Source organism: Thunnus albacares, chromosome 3 (genome assembly GCF_914725855.1).
Source record: "Thunnus albacares chromosome 3, fThuAlb1.1, whole genome shotgun sequence".
Lineage (NCBI taxonomy): Eukaryota > Metazoa > Chordata > Actinopteri > Scombriformes > Scombridae > Thunnus > Thunnus albacares.
The window spans coordinates 30,760,531-30,779,366 of record NC_058108.1 but is presented as its reverse complement, the minus strand read 5'-3'; the positions used below and the strand labels follow the sequence as shown (position 1 = coordinate 30,779,366).

General features: G+C 38.8%; 1 protein-coding gene across 2 annotated transcripts; it reads right to left on the bottom strand.

Moving 5' to 3' along the window:
- Window positions 1–161: 161 nt before the first annotated feature.
- On the bottom strand, window positions 162–17,539 carry LOC122972245. 2 transcript variants are annotated; one of them, XM_044339229.1, is made up of 16 exons: window positions 17,206–17,539; window positions 9,057–9,165; window positions 8,828–8,931; window positions 8,027–8,446; window positions 7,706–7,765; window positions 7,397–7,471; window positions 7,064–7,215; window positions 6,636–6,686; window positions 6,425–6,463; window positions 5,696–5,890; window positions 5,423–5,560; window positions 5,096–5,192; window positions 4,705–4,820; window positions 4,343–4,516; window positions 3,951–4,040; window positions 162–3,673 (listed from the first exon to the last, which is right to left on the bottom strand). In XM_044339229.1, the coding sequence occupies exons 2-16, from the start codon at window positions 9,161–9,163 to the stop codon at window positions 3,557–3,559; spliced, it is 1,935 nt and encodes a 644-aa protein (XP_044195164.1). In that variant the 5' UTR covers window positions 9,164–9,165; window positions 17,206–17,539; the 3' UTR covers window positions 162–3,556. The 2 variants fall into 2 exon arrangements, with proteins under 2 accessions (XP_044195164.1, XP_044195156.1); XM_044339221.1 differs by lacking the exon at window positions 17,206–17,539 and adding an exon at window positions 16,757–16,839.
- Window positions 17,540–18,836: the final 1,297 nt, after the last annotated feature.

The following is an 18,836-nucleotide window of genomic DNA, read 5'->3' as shown; positions in this document are numbered from 1 at the left end:
CAACAAGTAACTTTAATATAAAGCATGCCACTCAAACACAGATGGGCCAATTTTATTACTTAGAAGTGTGGCTGAGCTCACAGTATATATCATCGTCATGTCTGTGAATACGCTCTGTAATTACAAAGTTATGGCCAAAAAATCATGCAATGACAAAAGTATGTCACAATGTTTTGTTTATTTAATCAGACAGTGGTAGTCAAATACTCTGGAAAACGCCATGGGCAGTGGCCATGGGCGGTCATTACATTAAGTTGTCTTACAGGCAGAACGGCTGTACAGTCTGTTCAACAGCTTTCAAATATAAAAACAAGTATTTCATCTGTTTTACGTAACATGAGTGGATAAGATGGAAATATACTGTACTGCATATAGTAATACACATCCTCCTCATCTTAAAAGCATATCAGTTTGTAATCAATGCATTTATAAAAAATACTTCCACCAAGAGGAACAGATTTGTAATCAAGCTGCAAATCATAATAAATGCTTGTACATAACAAAGATGTTTAATGAATAAAGTAAAATTATAAATTAAAAATGATAAAAATGTACCAACATCATTGAATTAACTACAATCATTAGCTTAAATACAAAATGAAATGCACTCATTATAAATTCATGTAACCTGCACAAATTAGACAAAATATTTTATATCCACTTTTGGAAAAAAAGTAAAAACTAAAATGAAGGATTTCATTATCACCAATGTATGTTTTATAAAGCAGATAATAAATACATTTTTTTCCCAGACTTAACTTTAATTTCATGCCAATACTCATTTTTTAAAATGCATGTAAATGATGCTGTCATTTGTTTTAGATATAACAAAACTTTTGTTGAGAACTCAAACAGCAACTTTCATTTCTCACAGAGGAGACACAAATATAATTCCTGTTGCAGTCCTCTTATTCAACAGGTCTGAAAACAAAGAAATCCTTCTGTCTCATTTGTCTCTTCTTCTACCTCTTCTTTAAAGGGGCCATATTATGAAAAACTCACTTTTTCAGTGCTTGTGCGTATGTATTTGGGTCTCTGATGTGCCTACTAACACACAATCTATGAAATAAGACCACCCAGTCAGTTTAGTGTGGGCTGGCTTGCTCTGTACTCATGTGATTCAACAAGCAGTTCAGATTTGATGCCCCTTCTTATGTCACATGGGGCAAAGCTAGGCCAAGCTAAAATAAGCTAAGGGTGAAAAATTCGCCCTTGATGAGCCCCGGTGATCTCTGCAGGAGAGAGCCGGCAGAGAAGCAGAGCTAAAGAGTCCTACATCACTTACATCACTGTTTACCGGCGGGAGGAGTTTGTTTTTTAAACTTTTGGGATTAAGTGGATTTGTCTTAAATCTCGCCTCTCAACTTAGCCGGAGCTAACACCGGAGTCACACTCTACCTCAGCTTCTGTCATCAATAATAAACATCTTAAATGCCGATGAATTTATATGATTTTAATGTTACAGAGCATGTAGATATCTATGTGTATAAACAATAACGTTGCTGCTGTATTTATGCCTTTAGATAATGTTATTACGAGTGACGATGGAGCAGCTACAATGTTAGCATAGCCCTGATTGATTTGAACTCTGAACTCATTAAAAAAAACAAGCATTTTAAAAGTTGTTTGCTTGTCGTCTTGCGGACAGACCTGGCAAGAGATGAATTCAGACTTTTTTTACAAATTTACATCATGATGTATTTATTTCAGCATCCTGATTTGTTTATTGCAATTAAATTGGAGCAAAATATAAGTTTATTTACACTCAAACCGGCCGTTGTGAACGGGGCTGTTTAGACAAGATGAGAAAGCTGTTGTGCTGCTTGATCCTTGTGGTATTTTGATCAAAGCATGTCAGAGACATTTTGTTAAGACCCAAGGGAACTGCGTGAACTTGCAGAAAAGGTGTATAATATGGCCTCTTTAAGACTAGCATATACTATATTTAATAAAGGAAATCAGCAACACATGATGGATTTTACCTGCATTCATCTCTAGTGCACTTCATAATAAGAAAAAAATGTACTGAACAACAAAGAATACAAACATTACACTTTCAGAGCGGCAGAGTTCTGTTTTGTGCTGTCCAAACAATAATTGTGAACTCAAAGGTCTTCTCTTAACACTAAAAGAAGAAAAGAAGACACTTATTTTTTAGAAAACTTTTGAAAAAATGGAAGCAAACCAATTTTCCCGGGATGTTGTGTAACTTTAGTCCTCCAACTACCAAATATGAACACTCAAAGAGAGCAAGTACTCTACATTTTAGAGATAGTAAATGGAAAACTTTGAATAATTTTGCATGTGTCTAGCATTTTGGAAAATAATCAAAAAATATTAGCAAGACAATCCTACAACACAGACATAACACATTAAGTCACTACATTAATATTCTCATTTTACCAAATAAATAACATCTTTCTTTCCTGACTTTGTATTTTATACAAAATTGAAGTGTTATGTACAAGGAAGTAGAAACACAAACGTCATGGAATCAACATGACGCTTTCCAAAGAGTTAGAAAAAGAGTTTTTCAAGTATTCAAGTACCGGTCATAAACTCAAAAGTAACGACACTCTAAAAAGAAGAAACATAATACATGATACAAAGCTGCATATATTTTTCTTTTTATAGGAATATTAAATCCAATTTAACTTGTCATTAACAAACAACACTGATTAAAACATTCACTGCTGCCCTCTGTATAATTTCTACTTATTGTTCATAGGATGGGTACATCCTGTCCTGACTTGACAAACAAGATCTTTATATTATAAAGATATGAAATATTGGAATTCATTTTGTTGCCCAAAAATGCATGTTAGCATGTCAGAAATAAGCGTTTGAATTTTATTAATGACACTTTATATTAATGACACTCTAGATTTATATGTACAAGCTTGTAACAAATTGTTGCCACTCAAAACTCCTAAAACAATCTCGTAAATTAGGGTCAAAAAAGTGAATGAGAAACACTTTCCTTCCCTTCACTTATCAAAATACCCTCGAGTAAGGTGCCTAACATTCACCTGCTCCACTGCAGCTGCTCATTGGCAAAATGTAATGAAATGTTGTTTTACCGGGATTGTACGCCGTACAAATGTGAAGCAGGAAATACCTGATAAGTAGCAATAATAATTAACAAATAACAAAAGTTAAAAATTATTTTGTGGCACGCTCATGAAAGCATAAAGTTTCCAGAACCTTATGCTCCCAAATGATTTTAGGTATAGGTAGATTTTTGGTTTTTAGAAACAAATTCTACACTTCATTCTGTGTACACTTTAAACTGTGCACGAAAACCACTTATTAGTTTTGTCACTTCAACAATAAACAATTCAAAACACAGCAAAACCATGGAATTGATCCCATAAAAAGCTGACACACAGGAGTGACATTTGTCAACACCGAACATTTTCTTTCAGTAGCATTTGACCCTGAACTCACCAAACTGCATTTTACTTAAAAAAAAAACAAAAAAAAACAAACAAAAAAAACATTGCAAATGCACTTTCTGATATGTGGGAATGAGCTGTCACGTCACCGTCAGTGAATCTCATGTGGAAGCGATCACTCCGTGCACACGGAAGCGGTAAACACACGTATATTCCACGTGACCCCAGTTAGTGAGGACACGCAGCTCCACAAATCGATAAACCTCGTCACTGGGATTCTGCGAGAAGGAGGTAAGGAAGGAAAAGAAGAGAGAGGAAGAGAAGAACAGAAAGAGAGAGACAAAAAGTTCAGAGTGCAGAGGAAAGCAGTGAAGGAGAGATCAAGATAGAAGAGACAGAAGAAAACAGACATCAGACTGTGTAAACATCATGACATTCAAGATAAAGGCAACAGGAGCAACATTGCACTTTTTAAATAGGACAGGAAGTAATTAGTGTCACGCCCTGTTTTTTGGTTTTGTAAATATGTTTTTAAAGTTGTCAGTTTCAACTCACAGGAAGCTTAAACGTCTGTGTTGACTCTCCATCCTTATCGTAAGTGAACGTCCCCAGCAATGTTCCTTCTTCTACGTCATCTCTCATCCCCTGAGAAAGAAATTACAGTTACGTCAGAGTGGCGACTATTCAGAGTCAGAACGTGAAAGATGCAGTTAGATGCACGTCAGTTTTTTGTCTGAGGTTTAATCTTATAACCATTACACCTGGACGATAACAAACAGATCTGCAGTTTCAAACCAGAATTATCATGACTGAGAGAAAAAAATTGCGAGGATTGCTTTTTAAAGCTGCTATTAGCTGAAAACATCCGGCAGCTTGGATAGCAATATGTTTGTAAAATAATGCAATGTGAGACAGATTTGAACAGATTGTAGTTTGGGACCACTTACATAGACCTCAAAGTCCTTGGGTGCGGAGTCGATGCGGCCGGTAGGGGAGTTATAGCGCGGCAGGTGGTCCAGAGTCACATGAGTTATCCTGATGGGGTGAGACAGGGAGATGACAAGAGTCCCCTCGACACCATGAAACGCCCAACATTTCCCTGGAAGCAGCACCGGGTAACCCTGGAAGGAAGAGAGGAGAAGCTGTTGTTAGTAGAGCTAAAACTGTTAATAATCTTTACCAACAAAGTTGATTATGATTTGAAACACAGAGAAGGAAAAGTGGAGAAGAAAGAGATGGAGGGACAGAAAGGAAAGATGACTTCAGAGAGAAAATACAAAGAAAATAGAGAGGGAGATGATTATTGTACCTGGATGACAGTGCGTGGGCTTTCAGATGGGTACCACAGCGGGAATCCAAACAGGGTCACACACGCTGAACGAATACGATATGTCTCAGAACACCTGGTGCTGATCACGCTGGCACCTGCGAAACAAGATGATTATTAAGCTTTGTAAACAAAAACTATGACAAGATGCGTTACAGTCCTCATAAACAAATATGATAATTAGAAAAACAAACCAATGGATGAATAGATCGGTATCACTTTTTTCACAGCCACAAAAAATGTCCAAATATTTCGGGTAAAACAGTAAACTGAGATCACAGATTTTTGCAAGGGTGGCCCCAGTGAGAATTAAACCCGTTACCCAATACTGGTAACTAAAGCCAAGTGGCGGTGACATGCAGATGTTCCCAACCTTGAGTCTCCAGGGCAAAGTCGGCCATTTTGTCAGCTATGGGGCGTCCACAGTCCGTGCAGCCTCCTTTTTCACCGAGCCTGATTATATCCTGCTCCTGATTCATATTCACATACAGAACACACTGTGAGTAGTGATGCAGACACCAAGTCACGTGTCAACAATGAAATCAGATCATTAACCACATTTTCCAGATATCTAATCCAAAACTAAAGGATACTACAATATGACAGAGACTATAAACCTCACAGTAACAGACTTTTATGTGCTATGATTATGGTAATATAGCTTTTAGGGTCTATCTGCAGTATCTATCTGTCTGCCTACCCTGATGTAGTCAGTGAGCCACTTCTCTATGGCCTGTTGGAGCTCTGGGGTGAGATGGTTGAGGACGGGGGCTGTACTGGTATCAGGACAAGGGGCGGGAGGAGGCAACAGCTGGATGGACGACAACTCCTGAGACAGCTACAAAAAATAGGGAGCCACATTAAAATCATATAATGCATAGAAAACAGGTCAGGTTAGGAGATAAGACACAGGATTAATGAATGTCTCTGTCTTGCCTTAAGAAGTTGGGTACATCTGTATCAGCTCTGTTACCTTGGCATTTTGGGCCTCTAAAGCTTCTATCTTGAGGATGAGACCGCTGATGGCAGACTGGCTGTCTGTCTGGTAAGCCGCCATCTGCCTCTCCCGCCCGGCGACCTCCTCCTCCAGACGCAGCCGACTGTCCGATTCCACGGCCTCCAGCTTGGCTTTCATACCCTGCATGTCCAACTCTATTCCCTCCTTCATCTGAGAAAGGAAGAAATTGTAAGGTTAATTAGACTTATAGCGAGGTTACAGGGAAGAGTTTTGAGCAAAAAATGTTTCAATATACAATTAATAACTAAATAAAACTCCATTGAGGTTACATTGTCAGTAATGTCTTTGGCTGTAACAGCAAGTTGGAGAACTGTTCATTGCTGGCAATGATTTACACTTCCTACATGCTTCTAGTTAAACCAGCTTCTGTGTTTTATCAACACCCCTCACATGCTGTAATCGTAGAATATTTGGCAAATTATAAAGTTACACAGAACAAAATAAGAAAGGAACAAAATCATGCAAACATCAGCCTGTGTTTTATTGTAGTTCACCATCACCACCACTAGGTGTTACTGTTGCACAGCTAATTTTTTGGTAGACTGTAATGTTCTTGCATCCATTCTGACTTCACTATGCAGAACCTCCCACCGCCCACAGAGGTGATTTGTTAACAAGGAATGGAAAGGACTGAGAGGAGGCAGAAACAACATCAGACAAAAAAAAATACAGAAAGTCTTTCACCTGGGAGAGAAGGTGTCCCTGCTTCAGCTGCATCTCCTCCTACAAAAAGACACATATTGTAGATAAAATATAAATGTAAAATATTTTATTTAGATCAACATGTTTTGTTCAAGCCAGTTACTTTCATCACTTCCTTCATTTTGTTATTATATTAAGCTGGTTTATTTTTGTAAAAGATAAAGTCTAAAACAACAGATGATCTGTCTCTTACCAGAATACGCTGCGTCTTCGCTTCGACAGCAGCAAACACAAAGGCTGAATCCTGGAGGGACAAATAAGACAAAGTGTTCATGTCAACAAACCCAAAGTAAACTGCTATTAGTCTGAAGGAAATGCTTCTGAGAAAATGTATTATTTTTTATTTCTGATTCAGAGCAGGCTTACATAACCTTTTGTAGAACTATCACCTATTGTAGTCTTCCATTTACAATCAGTCATTATGCTTACAGTATATATACTGTGTGGGCCTCATAATAGGGATATTAATAAATTTGTCATGTACTTGGGGCTCTCTAAAATCCTTCACATGACCTGCTGAGGGAGTGTCCACCTAGACTGAAACCTACTCCAAAATAAATGGATTCCCTGTACTTCCCTGTTCCCTGTACTGTATGCAGATTATGTGCAGTTGAGCCTTACCACCAAAGGTTTAGGAGGCACAGTGTCGGATCGAGGAGGAGGAGCGGTGACGGGGGTAGCAGGTTGACTCTTTGGTTTTGTCTGTGACGCGCTCTTTGCGACAGTCATGCGAGAGATGAAAGAGGTCAACAATGGAAGCAGGAACCAAATACCTGGAGGAAAAGAGGAAGAATGGTGTTTCTGTCGTTTTGTCTGATATGAAAAAAAAGGAAAACAACAAGATTCTAACAATTTAAGGTGTAGCCTAACCATGAAATGATGAGGTGTTTCCAAAATGAAACATTTGCTAGAGGACATGCAAACTTGAATATGTTAAATGTTCGTGTCACTTACAGAGAAGTATGAGGAGGAGGAGGAGAAAAAGGCCACAAGCCCTCTTCACGAGCCTCCTGAATGACGCATTATTAGCTGCAGGAAAGAGAAGAAAAAAGTTGATTTGCAGGGATTTTGATAAGCCGAAGCCAAATCACATGCAACGACTGTGAAAACACAAACCAACTGGTATGTGAAAGCCAGTATGTACAGGCATGCGTGGGAGGGTTTGACACATACTTAACAATGCTAGTAAAACAAGCACAAGCGTGTATGTGCTGCACATATATGTGCAAATTTTCATGCACACAAACTTCAACATGTACATACCTAAAGCTGCCAGACGCATTATTTTTGACTGTGCTGCAGCGGCCATCAATGAGATTGAGCCTGCACAAAACACATGAAACATATGATTATTATATAGTCATACATAGACTCACACATACAAACACACATACTAGGGTTCCCACACCTTCTTAAACATCAAATTTAAGGACTTTTCAAGGACTTTCCAGGCCCAATTCCCTCTAATTCAAGCACCCAAACACGGCATAGTTTGAGACACGGGTCAAGGTTAATTACTGTTACAACACAGACTTTTTATAATGAGAACTAGCAGCTTTACAGAACATACACTCCAGCACTCACCCATCAAATTAAAGAAGGCACTGCTGATTCTGCTTTTGTATCCATTACTGGGAGCCACACTGTTACTGCTGATTTTACTGGGAGTGCTGATGGGGGCTGCGGGCTTCCTGTAAGTGCCCTCAGAGGACGAGTACCCCGAGCTGTCTATGCTGCTCTGATTCAGCTCCTTGTGGTTGGGTCGGAGATGTAACCCTCCTAGCCTGCTGGAGCTGCAGAGCCCGGGACAGGAGTTTTTCTCTGGAGGTACCGACGGGCAACGAGTGGGCGTCTGACCCCGGGTTGATGACGGGCACGATGGGGACGATGGGGATAATGGGGATGATGGGGTCAGGGCGGGCCGAGGGGTGGCCGTGGTAGCGACGTAGGGTACGGTCCTCATGGTCGGTTGCAACTGGATGGTCAAGGGAGAAGGACCCGGACCTGAGAGGCAGAAAAGTGAAGATGGATTATGGATTATTTGCATTATCAATGAATCCCTTAATATCTCTTTCCAATTGATTCTTGAGTCTCTGAAATATGAGAAAACGCCAACCCATATATATTCAATTTACAACATAAAAACAGAAAAAAACTGCAAATTCTCATATTTGAGAAGGTGGAAAAAGCGTTTTTGCTTTATAAAAGACCTAAGTTATTAACTGATTATAAAAAACAGTATCTTGAAATGACCCTGACGTAAGTGGCCAAGCACTGTTCCATTCATTCTATTATTATAACCTTTACACTTACAGGAAATTATGTCATGACCACTCATGCATTGACAGGATGTTGTATTGTTTTTTTTTTTAGCATCATACCCACCTGGTGTGACAGGCGACTCGTTGCTGGGTGAACTAGCATTGCTATTGGCTCTACTGGAGGTACGGGAGCCGGCCTTACGGGTTCCCGCCTTCTTCTTGAAAACCCTAAAAAAAAAAAAACGACAAACAGGGTGACAAAAAAGGGAAAGGAGACAGAAAAAAGAGAATTAGAGTGACTGATTAAAATCCAAGTGAATGCAAATGAGACACAGACACACACAGATACGTACTTGACAGGGTTTTCACGGTAGGATATGGTTGTCACAGTACTGGAGTCAGATTCTTCATCTGAGTTATAGTAGCCACCGGACACCAGGCGAGAACTCCTACGAGACATGACTGACAAAGAGAGAGAGAGAGAGAGAGAGAAAGAGAGAGAGAATTACTCTGACATGATTTATCACTATTCAAAGTAAAAAAGGAAACTTGCATAATCCCTCTGGCCAGTACATGTGAGCCAAAGGTGGTCAGTACACTGTAACATTAACACATTATGATTTTAAATGATTTCAGTTTTATGGGTTGAAGCCTTCAGGTCAAACTGACACATTATTTTTAAAATTGTGAAAACAATTCCTGTGGATAACATGTTGAACTGACAAAATGTGTCACACAATCCATCTTTCTAAAAATAAAAAACCCAAAACAAACAGACAGAACGAAAGAACAAACCCACACAATAGGAAACTAAACACTGACTACATTTGACTAGTATTTATATCCCCAGGGCGACTGCACTGTGCAAACAAAGATTTAAACCACAGACAAACTTTTTTTTCTGATTTCTCTTGCCGTCGTTCCAGTGACTCTATTTCTGACCTAACAGTACAAGTTGTATGAACAACACACCATCAGCAATAAGAAGGAAGGCATACTTCAAGTTTAATAATGATCAGTAGTTGTATGTTTTGTGTAGTTCAGGTTTCTTTCCCTGCACATACACACACACATGTGCACACATCTTAAAATATGCTTGTCTTTGCCTAAAAATGATGCCACTCAACCCTTCTTACTTCAGCAGCCTTGCTAATAGTAGCACAGTGGTTAGCGGTAGCAGTGGTCAGCAAGGTTGTAGCATCAGCAGCAGCAGTGGGAAGTTATGGTAATGATTAAAAGAGCAATAACCACTAGTGAATTTACTGGTTGGTCAATCGAAAGAAAGTCGGCAAGCATTTTGATAATCAATAGTCATTTTTTAAAGGAAAAATGCCAAACATTTGCTGGTTGCAGCTTCTGAAATGTGTTATACATGATGGTATGTATAAATTTTGGATTTTGGAATATTGATGGGACACAACAAGACATTTGAAGGCATCACCTTGGGCTCTAAGAAATTATAACAGGCACTTTTCACTTTTTTCTGACATTTTATAGACAAAACGATTGATCAATTGATCGAGAAAATAACCAACAGGTTAATTAATAATGAAAATTATCATTAGTTAATGATAGTAATAGTAGCAGCAGGAGTAGGTAATGCAGTACCTGAGGTAGCTAGTGGTAGATAACGCTGCTAGTAGTACTATTAAAAGTTTAGTTAAAGCTGCACAATCAGTTGCCCAAAAAATAGCAGCAGTAACAGCTGCAGTAACAGATGAAGTAGTTAAAAGTTGTTGTATCTATAGTAGCAGTTCTTATAGTTCCAACAGGTAACAGTAGTCACAGCAGCAGTGGAAATAGGAGCAGATGCAGCAGTATTAGTAGTAAATTAGTACATCAGCAGTAATAGCTGTGGTGGGAATTGATGCAGTGAAGGTAGTAATAATACAAGCGGTAGGCTAAATCTCTGACAGATGCTCTCTTGGTTAATCTCAGCCGTCTATAATCCAGCTAATCTGCTGAAACACTCACACGTTTACAGGGTTCGTGTGAAAAACAAAACAAAACAAACATGCAAACAAACGAAAGCATCAGAACAAATAAAGCTTAAAGAACTACTGTATGACAGAAACTTAGTATACAGAGCAGGCATATTCATAGCATATACAGTACAACGATACTTCAGAGTGACAAAACGCTGCATACCTCAACTGACCCAGCATACGTAAAATGAAAAAAAATCTTGAGAAAGTATCAGCAAGTGATGAAGATGACAAGAACCTGAGAGAAGGACTCTTTAATGTGCACTACATTGTGGTCATTGTTCTTAGAAAGTATCCACCAAGTCCCTGCCATCACAACGATTATGTAACAGACGGTTTAAGCTGAATCATCTCATTGGTTACCGATGTGTTCTTACAGTGCAGATGATTAGCATAAACCACAGCTCACGAGCTTTACTGCTTGCTGTGCCTGAACCTGTGGTGAGCAAACTTTCACCACTGAAATGAGTTAGAAGAAAATGCAGCAGACAAACATAACTAGTAAACAGAAAAGCCAAAGATTTACTTATTATAGCTCCAAGATAACTATAAAACATGATACAGGCCATATTATTCTGTTGTTATTATTGTTGTGAGAGGTATTTTTCTTCCAATCACACATAGATTTCATATAAAGCCTGCAAAGAACTGCTGTGCCTACAATCACAGTGACTAGTGTCCTCTTGTATTGATATGACACCACTTTCAGTTCCAACAAAAATGCAGCAGATGTAAGTTTGAATTCAACAGATACTGTCAGAAAACTACACATCCTGAACTTATCCATGTTCATATTACTATTTCAAGACTGCTCTGAGCAGAGGGTGATTCATTCGACTATCTTTCCTGCTGAACGGCTCCAGAGATGCAGCTCTGAAGTTTTCCTTTATGTTTGACCTCCGTGTGGAGGAAACAGGTGAGTTTATTTTTCAGTTGAAACTGGCAGCAGTTTGATTTACAACTTAACGTTTTAGCCGGCTAGGGTGCATATCGTGACATTGAGAAATCAAGGAAAACACACACAGACTCGTCACCCCGAAGGATTAAAAACATTTTTGACATCTTTGAGTTTTTCTGCCTATGCAACATAACATGATAACACTATGATACACAAACAAGCTATTAAAAGTGAAAAAAAGTCTATCTGTTGCACTGGGTGTTGTTTGGCTCTATGACAACCACATCTGCTGTCTCGTCTGACTTCACGTCATCAGAAAAACCACCAACCTTTAGATTCTGCTCTGTGATCCAGTCTTCTAATTAAGTAGGTTCTGCAACCGACTGTGTGGGATCCCTCGTGAAAAGAGAGTTTGGGTCTCAGAGGAACTAACCCGGCGAAAGTCAGAATAAGCCCTCTGATATCATTAGCCTGAGACGAAGCTACAGAGGAGCAGGAACTAGCTTGTGCGTCTGACAAGAGCTGCAGAAGATGACAGAAAGGGAAGCTGCTGCGGTGCGTACCCAACAGATAGAGACAGGAAGTCAGTGAGAAAACACCGCACGCACAGAAACCCCCAGTCTCAAAAAGGGCGTTGAGGCTTAATCTAATGCATCAGATCTTTTTTAAATATTATTTTTTTTAATTAGCAGACTATCATGCTCATGCACAACTCAGATGTTTTTTCCATTAAGGCCTTCCTGAGCACACATGTGAAACACTGCAAATTAACTGTCTGATGTAAGTGAGAAAATTTGGCGACAGACTAAAATGAGAAAAAAAAAGATGAAAATGTCACCGAGACAGCTCGGTGACATAAACAAGCAATAACAGTAACATCACACATAGCTACGCCTAACAGCAGTCCATCGCTATGGTTGCCATTGAGATAGACTTTCACTGTTTGCAGTAAATAAGGAAAACACACCGTCAGACTGCAACTGATGTTTCTGCACCAGCTGCAAACCATCCATTAATGAGATACACCTCTGTAAATATGTAAATATTGCTGGAAACATGAAGATGTCTATTAGACCACTTGTATCTTCATTTTTCACAGATCAGACAGTTAATAAAGGCTGAACTGTAACACCGGGCCTGTTACAACAGAGTGTATTTATTATAACTCTTCCTCTAGTGTCTATCCAACTGTGCTGTTTATGTAAATTAGTTCTTGCTTTTTTGTTTTGCATATTATCCTCTGACTCTCATATCCTGTAAGATTTTTAATACAGGAAACGGTAGGATTAGTTTATATTCCTCGATCACCAATATTACTAGCAGCCAATATTAAAGAGGTAATTAACTACAGATATAACTTTTTTTTAATTTTCCTTAGCTTGTTTGATTAAACAAGGATTAAAATAGGATGTGGCTACCTGAATGTGGTGCATAACATATTTCCTGCTACCATCCGAGACAAACCTCACATCTCAAATATAGCATCTTAATAACTCACAACAAAATGTAGCTATTTTTGTAAAATTACAACAGTTTGCTTTCCTTATCATAACCGTAAAACCAATAAACAGCAACAAGGGTCACAAATATTTTGACTCCACAGCAACGACGACGACAAATGCCGCTCTTTCACACGTTTCGCGCTTCTTTCGTCATCAAGTATCAAGAGGCTTTAGCTGAGAGTGCGGAGAAGTGAGCTGTTTGCACTGTAATTCCCTCGAATCCTCCCTTCCATTTTAAATGGCATCTCAGTTCAGCCTAGCTCAGCTCTTTTCCCCCCTCCTGAGCATACCAACCCCCTCCTTGTCCGAGCAGAGGACACCCCTGCACAAAGCTATCTCTCATCTTTTTTTTCTTTCCTTGACAATCAATCCCACTGAAATACTGTAGAAATGTTTATTTGCATCCTACATTCTTCAGCCTACCCTCTTTGTTTCCTCCTAATTATCCTATGCACTTGCTCTCAAAGCAAATTACATTATGCGGTTTTTTCCTAGAATAGAATGCAAAATGTGTTGAAAGATTTCAATTTTAAGAGCCTTGTTCTTGCACTAAAGGGCTGCAGAGAAAGCATGTTTTACCTCGGTCCCTCCTGCATTACTCTACTCTATGTGTCCATGCGGTATGAAGCCTCCATGTGTACATGAGTGGTCTGTAAAGCCATGAATAAGCAAATCTCAGCGAGACAGGAACATCCCCCAGTATAAAGAGGGAAAACCTCTACATATTCCTGTGGGAATCACGTGCAGGAGGAAACAAAAGGTGCTGTTCATTCAGCGCAGGGAGCACTAACCCTCTAAAATCACATTTAAAGCATGTGACAGTACAGCTACACCTAAAATGATTCGCATGGAAGAATACACCTATCAGCAGTGGAGAAGCAAATATGGCACTATCTTAAGGAAAACTGCCCCAAATGAAACTGTGTGTTTCAGGTATTGTGACTACTCTGCCCACAGGAAGTGAATCAGAAGCAAAACTTGAGAGTGAAACTGTCTCCTGAACAGTAGTGAGTTGCCTCAGTTATCCGTTTGGTATCTCACATCCCCTTACAGGATTTTTGGGTCATTTATCTACCTATAAACAGATACAAGCGAAATATTTCATATCATATGAGCACCATTCAATGTAGGGTGGACCCACTCTGGTGATTGGATAAATCGGATCACTATCTAAGTGAGCGGAGATCTGGATATGATGGTGGTGTTTACCCAGGGCAGGGCGGGGCGGGGCGCTGATACCGGTCGAGTATCCTGACCACTGACTCTGGCAGGGAGTAAGGGAGGTAATGAGTGAAAAAAGGGAGAAAGAGCTAGAGCAGATTGGGACAAAAGCACCGGAAGGTTGGAGAGAAAGGTAGCCAGGGGGAGCACGACCGGGATGAAAGAAAGAATGGTGGACAAAAGGGATGAACTGACAAAAGGGGAGGACGGATGAAACAAGGGAATGTGCGTGTTTAGTCTTGTGGCTCTAAAAGCCAGAGAGGGAATTTAAGTTTCAGTTTCAGAACGCATGGAAAAACGATAAAAAAAAGAGGGAGAGAGAAAAAAGCGCAAGGGATGAATGGGCTGAGGGGGAAATAAAACATGAATGTAGTGGAAAGGAGTGGGGAAACGAAAGGAATGCAGAAAATTAGTCTTCATCAAACTAAAAATGACTGGCAAACGATACGGTGCTGCGGCTAACTTTAGGAAAGCGCCAGTGGAATGTGACTCAGTCATACAGAGCAGATGAGTCATCTGTGTGCACTGGTTTTAAACAAATAACCCTCAAGCTCTTTGTAAAGCAGGAGGGAAAACACTAACTACCATTTAGCTGAGCAGCTACCTAATAAGGTCTGTTTATATCAATGTGAACCAGATGCTTACATTACTTTCTCTCAGTCACTCATTCTCTCTTCTACTGATGTACAGTACAGCGGTACATGTGAGGTATATCCTCAGGCAGGGAGTTTCACGGCTAAGAGGCCTGCTCTTCTGCTGCCTGGGCCCCTCAGGCTAACAAAAACTGTAAGTCACTGCCCTTTTTTATATCAGTCATCTAATCTCATTGTGCTAGTGGCATGTCTCTAGAGATCATGGCAATGTTGTTATCTTAGTCAGTCAGTCCACCACATTGGTCCAGAATGAAAAATCTCAACTACGGGATGGATTGCCATGAAATTCTTTACGGTGATTTACGGTCCCCGCAGGATGAATCCTACTGACTTTGGTGACTTTTCCTCTAGCACTGTCATCAGGTTATTAAATCATCATTGTTCAAGACTTTGTTCATGAACATGCTTGCAAAACTTATGACATTCTCATCAGCTTTTGTAACAAATGTTAGCATGCTAACATGCAGGGCTGCAACTAACTGGTCTATAAAAGGCCAATATAAAGTGAGAAATGTCAATCACTGATTCCCAAAGCCCAAGGAGACAGACTCAAATTTTGTTTTTTTTTTTTTTTACTAACCAACAGTTTACTATCATAGAGGACTAAAGAAACCAGGAAATATTCACATTTAAGAATCTAGAACCAGAAAATTTGGTCATTTTTCTTTAAAAATGACTTATAACAGTGATTCAAATATAAGGCAATTAATTTTCTGTCAATCAAATAATCGATTTACGGACTAAATGTTGCAGCTCTACTGACATGCTAATCAAAGAACTGGTGAACATGGTAAAAATTACATTAGCCCAACATCAGCATGTTAGCATTGTCACTGTGAGCATATTAGCACTTTAACCTTAGCAATTAGCTCTAATCATCACTACACCTGTGTACAACCTCACAGAGCTGTTAACATGGCTGTAGACTCAGTCTTGTTATCTCATGACCTCCCCCCAACTAACTGTAAATTTAATTAGTTTTTTCAAGTTTTGACTATAGTTATTTTACAGATGATGATGATGATTTATAGGTATTTATTGTGCTGACTGCATCCTGCATCTTTGTTGTCATTACTTCAAGGACTACAATGGAAGTCTCGGATTTTATTGTGTGATCCTTCACACACAGTTGTGTGTTACTTTGACTAGCACTATTTGTTAAAGTTCTGATATCTTTTTGTGTATTTTAGTGTTTCATTCATATGATGGTTTTTACTAGTACGCTACATTGAATGTTGTCCAGTCCATCCTGTGCTCTAAACTCACCAATAAAGTTAACTCAATTCAACTCATCTCATTATATGGTTCACTTAAAAAGACAATAAACAACACTACTACACTATCACAAAGCCTCAGGCAGACTCAAACTTAAAATAACAAATCTTCATGCCTCCAACTCCAAACACCCATTACATCTGACAGCTGGTAAGATTTAGCCAAATATAAATACTGTTGTTGTTAAATATTAACTTTCCACAGAATGTGAATGCAACAGAGGGGAGCCTGAAAATTTATGACTAAACAGTAAACCTCCTCCTCAGTTTAGCTTCACCCCATTTGTCAAGGAAGCCCCTCAATAACCCCAGGTGGTCCTTGGATACCATTTGGCATCCCATAGCTGACCTAGATTGGCCTTTGTTTAGTGTAACCTATTTTAAGAAGTGACAACATATAACACGACTGCACAAGACAGTTGCATCTGATACTACAGCACGCTCCTCTTTTGAGAGACATAACTTGGTTAGCATTAGCGTTAGTGCAGTAAAAATACAGTAAAAATAAGAAATACTCCACCATAAACTTGTTGAATACTGTTCCGAATATGGATGTTCCGGTCATTCATTCTTTTATACCTTACACACTTAAAAAACTTAAGTATATCTTAATAAAATGTGTATAAAGTAGCCGTTACCTTAGCTAACCCAGCTTTGAAAATATACAAAATTATATACTTAAACACTCAATACTCTGACGTTAATGCCCACAATAAGTTGATATAAGCAGTCTAACATATTTTTAGTAGAAGCACAATAACCATGTGTGTAAAATATTAATTTTAAATGTAATATAACTGTGAAATGTAGCTTCACGTTACGTTAACAGCTAGTTAAATAATTAACTTAACAGCTAACGGTGGTCCATCACCGCCCGAGACACAACTTGTTTTATGTGTTTCACAGCTAAGTTACCAAACGCATACAACAAGGTGCATGAGTTGTTGTACTCTTGTGTCCTTAACTTACCTCTTTATACGTTGAGAGGTCTGTCGAAGCTGAAGAAAACAAAACAGCGCATCAACCAACAGCCAGCCGGGCGGTTAACTGTCAAATTCTGTCAGGGAATGATAGCAAATCCTCCACTCAGTCTTTACGACCACATCAAGCTCCGTTTAAACAAACATCTCCGCTCTTTTCAACTCGGAACAAATTCACCTTCCAGTAACTTAATTTATATATTTCCCCACGAAGTAAAGTCTAGACGTGGGTTGCATCGCCGTGAGCTGTGAGGAAGCGAGACAGACCGACGCTTGTTGTGACAGCTCGGAGCTTTACGCCGCTACAAACGTTGACAGCAGCAGCAGCGTCAAGCTAGTGGTCAGAAAACACGTAAAGACTTCCGGTGTTGCACCGTATTTGGTGACTCATCAGATTCTGTGACCTGTAGCATTGGAATAAGTACTTACATCCTTTACTTAAGTAAAAGTTTCTGATATATTCAAAAAAAATTTAACAAAGTACATCATTAATACTGATGAGTCAAAGCATAAGCAGCAATTTTCACTCACAACCCGATTTTCTGCACAATTAGTACTTTCTGTAGTACTTTAAGTAAATTTAGCCGATAAACTTCTATACTTTTACTTAAGTATGATTTTGAATGCAGGATTTTTACGTGAAATGAAGTATTTTTACACTGTGGTATTAATACTTTTACTTTAGTAAAGGATGTGAGTACTTCTTCACACATTGCAGGTCATATAATCTGATGAGTCACCAAGTACGGTGTAACACCGGCAACGGTTTACAAAATAAGGTGAACATCACTGTGGACAGAAAATATCTTTATTTTATTTAGTATTAATTCATTTTTATTTAAAAAAAATTGATTTAGGCAGTATTTCATTCTTATTCATTCTGGCTCATCTTATTAATTTCATTTTTATTCGCTGATGGTTATTCAATAAACATATTATTATGATTTTTATTTATTTCTATTTATTCAGATGTTTTTTGGCTCGAGGCTAATCTCTCAAGAGTCAATTTTAAAATCACAAGAACATTTTTAGAATATTTTAGGTCAATAGCACACAGGCTACACACCATATACATGACTGTAATATACTGACTCACTCACAGACCCACTTTAACTTAATCACATATAAAATACACAGCATGTGCACATACACACTTCAACTACACTAACACATCTGCATACATCTAAACTAAATTATTATTGTTATTATTACCACTAGAAGACAATATAATGAGCTCTCTCACAAAGCTGATTGGTGTATGGTTTTCTAGTTCAAATGATTAAAGATTATTTATTAGGATTAACATTTTTCATTTTAACCAGGAAATAGTTTTGTTTTGGGTTTTTTTTTCTATAGTACACGATCACAGAGATGATGTTGTACACTCAAACTGTTTCCGGTCTCGTTCTCTGACAATAAGAAGACACAGTGCGCCCCCGAGTGGTGAACAACTATACAGTATGCTGTTCCCCTCAGCTGCTGTTCAAGCCTGCTGACACACAGTGGAGCCACCTGGCCGTGAATAACTAGAAGCTGAACAGCTGAAAAGGCCTTTTACACTGTATAAAAGATCCTCAAGCACCATTTAGCCCAACTGATAATTCAGTTTTTAGGGCCAAA

What these genes read in the sequence shown, in the direction of transcription:
- LOC122972245 (XM_044339221.1), bottom strand. Translation starts at nt 16,805, where the DNA reads ATGAATGACCGGAACATCCATATTCGGAACAGTATTCAACAAGTTTAT. An exon ending in CCTCCTCCTCATACTTCTCT is followed by an intron (nt 7,216 to 7,396) that starts GTAAGTGACACG and finishes CTTTTCCTCCAG; the next exon opens with GTATTTGGTTCCTGCTTCCA. An exon ending in TAGAGGCCCAAAATGCCAAG is followed by an intron (nt 5,561 to 5,695) that starts GTAACAGAGCTG and finishes TATTTTTTGTAG; the next exon opens with CTGTCTCAGGAGTTGTCGTC.